Source organism: Meriones unguiculatus, chromosome 4 (assembly GCF_030254825.1).
Source record: "Meriones unguiculatus strain TT.TT164.6M chromosome 4, Bangor_MerUng_6.1, whole genome shotgun sequence".
NCBI classification, from domain to species: domain Eukaryota; kingdom Metazoa; phylum Chordata; class Mammalia; order Rodentia; family Muridae; genus Meriones; species Meriones unguiculatus.
In genome coordinates this window covers 83,366,816-83,372,815 of record NC_083352.1, presented here as the reverse complement: position 1 = coordinate 83,372,815, position 6,000 = coordinate 83,366,816, and the positions used below count along the sequence as shown (strand labels likewise).

The 6,000-nt window shown below is 55.9% G+C and overlaps 1 protein-coding gene across 1 annotated transcript; it reads left to right on the top strand.

The window, feature by feature from the left end:
• The first annotated feature begins 1,093 nt into the window (after nucleotides 1-1,093).
• Nucleotides 1,094-4,040, top strand: Fzd10 (frizzled class receptor 10). The gene has a single exon (XM_021639822.2). The coding sequence runs from the start codon at nucleotides 1,201-1,203 to the stop codon at nucleotides 2,947-2,949; it is 1,749 nt and encodes a 582-aa protein (XP_021495497.1). The 5' UTR covers nucleotides 1,094-1,200; the 3' UTR covers nucleotides 2,950-4,040.
• The last annotated feature ends 1,960 nt before the right edge of the window (nucleotides 4,041-6,000 follow it).

The following is a 6,000-nucleotide window of genomic DNA, read 5'->3' as shown; positions in this document are numbered from 1 at the left end:
GCACATCTTTCGCCAAATAATATAAATATACCCAACTTCCTATAGTAAATAAACTCAACCGCTTGAAGAAACCACCAGCGGGCTTGGCGCGATGGCCCCCAACATGGTGGTCTTGGAGGGGCATCACGATTCAAGCGGAGCCCCTCTTCCCGGGGTGCGGGGTGTCAGCCGCCCGGAAAGTCTCCTCCCCGTCCCCTCCTCTCATTCTTTTGAGTAAACCTTGCAGAAGAGGCCCTAAACTCCGGCTTCCCAGGTCCCCTCCCCCTCTCCTGTGCTCGGTCCTTTTGAAATTTCAAAGGCAGCCCCTCCCCGGAGCCCAAGCCCCGCGCCCCCGGCAGCAAACCCCCGGCCTCGGGAAGATGCGGGCAGCTTTACAAGCCGTGGGGCCACTTTATGAGTTCGGCCATAAAACGCAAATCCCGTGTCTCTTTGAAAGTGCCCTCCGCCAGGGACCCATCGTAAAAGTAGAAGATGCGTCCCCAGCCCCACAGCACCGGGTGAGGATCACCCTTACCCGGGTCCCCGCTAGTCCCCAAACTTCCCGTAACCTCGGCGTCCGTGGACAATCCCGAGGGCCCCCCCAACCCTGGACAGGGAGAGCAGGCGGAGAGACCCGCAGGAGGTGAGGCTGGAGGTCGGGGTCCAGCTCCAAGCTGGAGCTGAGGGCGGAGGCTTCCCGGGGCGCAAGGCTTTCTGATGCAAAGCAGCGCCGGGGCGGGGCGGGGCGGCAAGCGGAGGCGGGGCCTGTCACCAATCGCCTTCCCTCCCCCCCCCAACCCCCCTACACACCGCTTTCCTCCCCTTTGCCTTCTTTGCAAGTCTTCTCATCCCGGGACGCCGAGCTGGAAACAGCTGCGGGCGCCGGGAGGGAGGAGCGCCGGGGCCTGGGGCCACGGTGCGCCCGCGCTGCCCCACCGCGGTCCGCAAACGCGCGCGCCCGGAAGAAGAGGCCAAAGTTTGCGCGCAGAGCGGCGCTCGCTCCGCCGTATTGTTTGCAAACTTCGCTCCCCTCCCCCGCCGCCCCCGACTCAGCCGAGGCCGCGCGCCCACCGCGGGGGCTCCGGGCGCCGCGAGCGCTCGGGCCAGGCTGGACGGGCATGCGCGGGGGCCGGAGCCGGGGCGCGGAGCTGCTGGCAGCAGCAACAGCCCGTGCCCGGGAGCGACGGCCCTGAGCGGCGCGGGGACACCGCGGGCGCCACCATGCAGCACCCGGGCCCGCGTCTGTGGCTGGTGCTGCAGGTGATGATGGGCTCGTGCGGGGCCATCAGCTCCATGGACTTAGAGCGCCCCGGAGACGGCAAGTGCCAGCCGGTGGAGATTCCCATGTGCAAGGACATCGGCTACAACACCACCCGTATGCCCAACCTGATGGGCCACGAGAACCAGCGTGAGGCGGCCATCCAACTGCACGAGTTCGCGCCGCTCGTGGAGTACGGCTGCCACGGCCACCTCCGCTTCTTTCTGTGCTCCCTGTACGCGCCCATGTGCACGGAGCAGGTCTCCACACCCATCCCTGCTTGCCGGGTCATGTGTGAGCAGGCCCGGCTCAAGTGCTCGCCGATCATGGAGCAGTTCAAATTCAAGTGGCCTGACTCCCTGGACTGCAGCAAGCTCCCCAACAAGAACGACCCCAACTACCTGTGCATGGAAGCACCGAACAACGGCTCGGACGAACCCAGCCGGGGCTCTGGCATGTTCCCTCCGCTCTTCAGGCCTCAGAGGCCCCACAGCGCGCAGGAGCACCCGCTAAAGGACGGGGGTCAGGGACGCGCAGGCTGTGACAACCCGGGCAAGTTCCACCACGTGGAGAAGAGCGAGTCCTGCGCACCTCTCTGCACTCCGGGGGTGGACGTGTACTGGAGCCGCGAAGACAAGCGCTTCGCTGTGGTCTGGCTGGCCATCTGGTCCGTGCTGTGCTTCTTCTCCAGCGCCTTCACCGTGCTCACCTTCCTCATCGACCCGTCGCGCTTCAGGTACCCCGAACGTCCCATCATCTTCCTTTCCATGTGCTACTGCGTTTATTCGGTGGGTTATATCATCCGCCTCTTCGCTGGCGCGGAGAGCATCGCGTGCGACAGGGACAGTGGGCAGCTGTATGTTATTCAGGAGGGGCTGGAGAGCACCGGCTGTACCTTAGTCTTCTTGGTACTTTACTACTTCGGCATGGCCAGCTCTTTATGGTGGGTGGTCCTCACCCTCACTTGGTTCCTGGCTGCTGGCAAGAAGTGGGGCCATGAGGCCATTGAAGCCAACAGCAGCTACTTTCACCTGGCAGCCTGGGCCATCCCGGCCGTGAAGACCATCTTGATCCTGGTGATGCGCAGGGTGGCAGGGGATGAGCTCACGGGTGTGTGTTACGTGGGCAGCATGGACGTCAACGCTCTGACTGGCTTCGTGCTGGTCCCGCTGGCTTGCTACCTGGTCATCGGCACTTCCTTCATCCTGTCGGGCTTTGTGGCTTTATTCCACATCCGGAGGGTGATGAAAACGGGTGGGGAGAACACGGACAAGCTGGAGAAACTCATGGTACGCATAGGGGTCTTCTCCCTCCTCTACACCGTGCCGGCCACCTGTGTGATTGCCTGCTACTTTTACGAACGCCTGAACATGGACTACTGGAAGCTGCTGGCCACCCAGCACAAGTGTAAGATGAACAATCAGACCAAGACGCCCGACTGCCTGATGACCACCTCCATCCCTGCCGTGGAGGTCTTCATGGTCAAAGTGTCCATGCTTCTGGTGGTAGGCATCACCAGTGGGGTGTGGGTCTGGACTTCCAAGACCCTGCAGTCCTGGCAGCACGTGTGCAGCCGGGGGCTTAAGAGAAAGAGCCGGAGGAAACCAGCCAGTGTGGTCACCAGTGCAGGGATCTACAAAAAGGCCCAGCATCCCCCAAAGTCTCACCCTGGGAAGTATGAGCTTCCCGCCCAGCCTTCAGCCTGTGTGTGAAGGAGGCTGGAAGAACTGGATGGACAGACGGAGCCCAAATGGGCTGCTTTTCTTGGTTGGCTGGTTGTTTTTTTTAATCAAAGTGAAAAATACACATATACATGTGCATCCATACATATGTATGTGTGTATATAAGGTCTACCTTGAAGTTCAGAATGACGGGATAGGCTGAAAGTAAAGGGTTCTGTTGTGTTTGCTGCCTCCCTGAACGGTCACTCATTAACGAAGGAGCCTCTCCTGTAACTAATTTGTGGTAAAGTCATTGATCAAACCATCCTCAAGAAAACTTTTGTTTAGGCCTCAAACACACATCTGTGTATTCAGAAGACTCTGCTGCCTGCTTAAAAACTTGAGGCCAGAGAGCTACTTTGCAAGCTAAATAGCTCCCCTTGAGCCAGCAAATGAGCCACCCAAGGGCCTGCTCTTCCCCCTCCCAGCAAGGCTGCTGTATAGGGGTGGGGTGAGAGGCAAGGGGATGTAAAAAGGGACCCTGAGCAATCTATCTACTCGAAGGCCTGCCTGCAGGTTCCTTAAAGAGAGTCCCGCCACCAGCCTTCATAACCGTCTCTCTACCCACATAGAACCCACACTATTCCTCACCCCCGCAGATCTAACACTGGAGAATTCAAATGGTGTGCAATACTTTTTTTTTTTTTTTTTTTTTTACATTTTCCCCTCTCCCCATGAAATCAATGAGAAAGAAGTGTTTGGTTGTAAATAAAAGAACAAAAAAAAAATCATCTAACAAAAGAATTAAGAGGTCCAGGCCTCAGGAAAACAAACAAACAAAAAAAACCCTTCAGCCTGATACATTTTGCGGCCTTTTTTTTAATGGAAACCGAGCCGGTGTGCTCTACACATTGGAACTGATTTGTGGAGAGGAGGGGGAGGGGAATCAGTGGAGAGCACCCGAGGGCTTATTGACTCTCAATTGTTAAACAAATGATTTCCATGAGTGGTCTAGAAGCACTTGGGAAGACAAACTTTGTCTCCAGCCAGGGAGGGCGATGCCTGCCTCTGTATATCTGTAACATACGATATTTTTTCATGCTCCACTATTTTATTAAAAAATAAAAGACGTTCTTTAGTTTGCTGCTAGTCACTGTGCATTGGTGAGGGCAATGTTCTCCATTCTGGACAGATTCTGGGTACACAAGGCTGGTTGGACATCAGCCGTGAACTTGAAGACAGGCAAGTTGTGAGGCTGACAGCATAAAATCCTCCTGGAGATGACCCTTGCCCACAAGGCCCCATGGACATGGGATGCTGAGTTCACGTGCACCCAGGAACCCTGTGAGCTCCCTCCAGGAGCCTGCAAAGGAGAGGCAGCTTCTGACCAACTGTGGGCCCCAGTCTGAGTAGGCCACTCTACTGCAGCTCTGGGGCCATGGGGTGAGTTTCAGAGCCGGATAGGTGAAAGTGGAAATAAATGGGGTCACCAGCAACAAGGTCAGAAGCTTGGCCACCTCAAAGCTCCTGGCATCCTCTGTGGTCATCACTAAGGTAGCTATAGGGCCTGGATCCACTCACTGTATTAGGACTTGACTAAGCCAAAGTTTTAGCTGGAAGGACCCAAGGGCACAGTTCAGCTCTGAGGTGTTGGGGGGAATATGTAGACCTACTCTGCTGTCCCCAAGGCCTGCCTGCCCAACTCTGACCTCAATGGCTCAGAAGCAGAAACACGACTAAATTGTGGCTCTCTGAAACAAGTGTCTGGAAGGAGGGTCCCCCTCCAGCAAGACCAGGCTAATGAAGGACCCAGAAGGGTTGTGGAAGTTTCACGGGGTCACGGATCTTTGTGCAGGAAGTACAGATGGAGTGGGTAGTCTAGGAGCAAGAAATCAAAGTGCCAGGTAGCGGGGCCATCAGCATAAAAGAATGCAGAATTGTGGAAACAAAACCTCTATGTTGACTATTGCTGCCCTCGTCCCCAGAAGGTGACACTGAAGAGTGTGTCTGTGTGTATCATACACTGGTGTGCCAGCTGGCCTGGCCCAGGCTCATCTGCTACCCTGGGCTGTCGTGGTGGTTAATTGTGGAGGCTTTGAAAGTCAATCCAGAGGAAAGCCAAGCCAAGGACATGGATAAGGCCTTTCTTGTTCAGCTGTGAACCTGTTTCACTGTGGGGCTGGATCACAGTGACAGGATCTTGTTTACTAATATCAAGAGACTTTTCAACATGTGGCTAGGGCAAGGGCAAGTGTGCCATAGCACGTGCCTCTTTGCCATGGTCCACAGTGAGAACAAACAGCCTGGGGCCTCTAACCTGCCTGTTTCCCTGCTCACTCTCTCCCCCCCCACCCCCACCCTATCTGTCTTTCTTTTGCAGATGAGTGCTATCCCAAGCCAGACAAGATAGTTGATTTAAAGAAAAACATCAAGGCTTAAAAGTTAGAAAGCTTACACCTATGCACACTTACAGACGCATGAGCGTGCACGCGAGAGCACACACACACTGCTTATATTTGGACCCTTCAGCTCCGTACAGATCTCAGAAGGGAACTGCTAATCTTAATTTCTTAATTTGGAGATTGCAGGCTTCGCTCCAGGACCACAGTTTGGTGAATGGAGCTGAGAAGTGACGCAGTCAGAAGCTGCCCAGAGAAGGTGGATAAGAAGGTCACACAGCACACAGTCTGGGCTCTCCCACCACCTGACAATGCTCCCTCACGGGTCATGCAGGAAGTCGTGCAGCCTCATAAAGGAGATGGCAGCTCACATCTCATGACTTCCAGCTAGTGGGGAGGTGTCCTGAGGCAGGGTTCCCCACTGGGCTTGGGAGACCCAGCACAAATGACTGCAAGAGCACAGTGAAGCTGCTGGGTCATGCAGAGGGCCGAGGCAAAATTATGAGTGGGGGATAGAAAACCCCAGAGGGCCTGACTCATGCCCCTCATATACGCATCACCAAGCAGAGGGTCTAGTCCATAGAGTACAGGACATAGTAAAAGAATGGGAATGACAGCAGGGGACACAGGCCAGGCAGGTGTGAGAGCCTCTCTGGACCACTAGTTCAGGAAGTGATCCTTTAATAGATGGGGCGCGGTAGGG

What these genes read in the sequence shown, in the direction of transcription:
- Fzd10 (XM_021639822.2), top strand. Translation starts at nt 1,201, where the DNA reads ATGCAGCACCCGGGCCCGCGTCTGTGGCTGGTGCTGCAGGTGATGATG.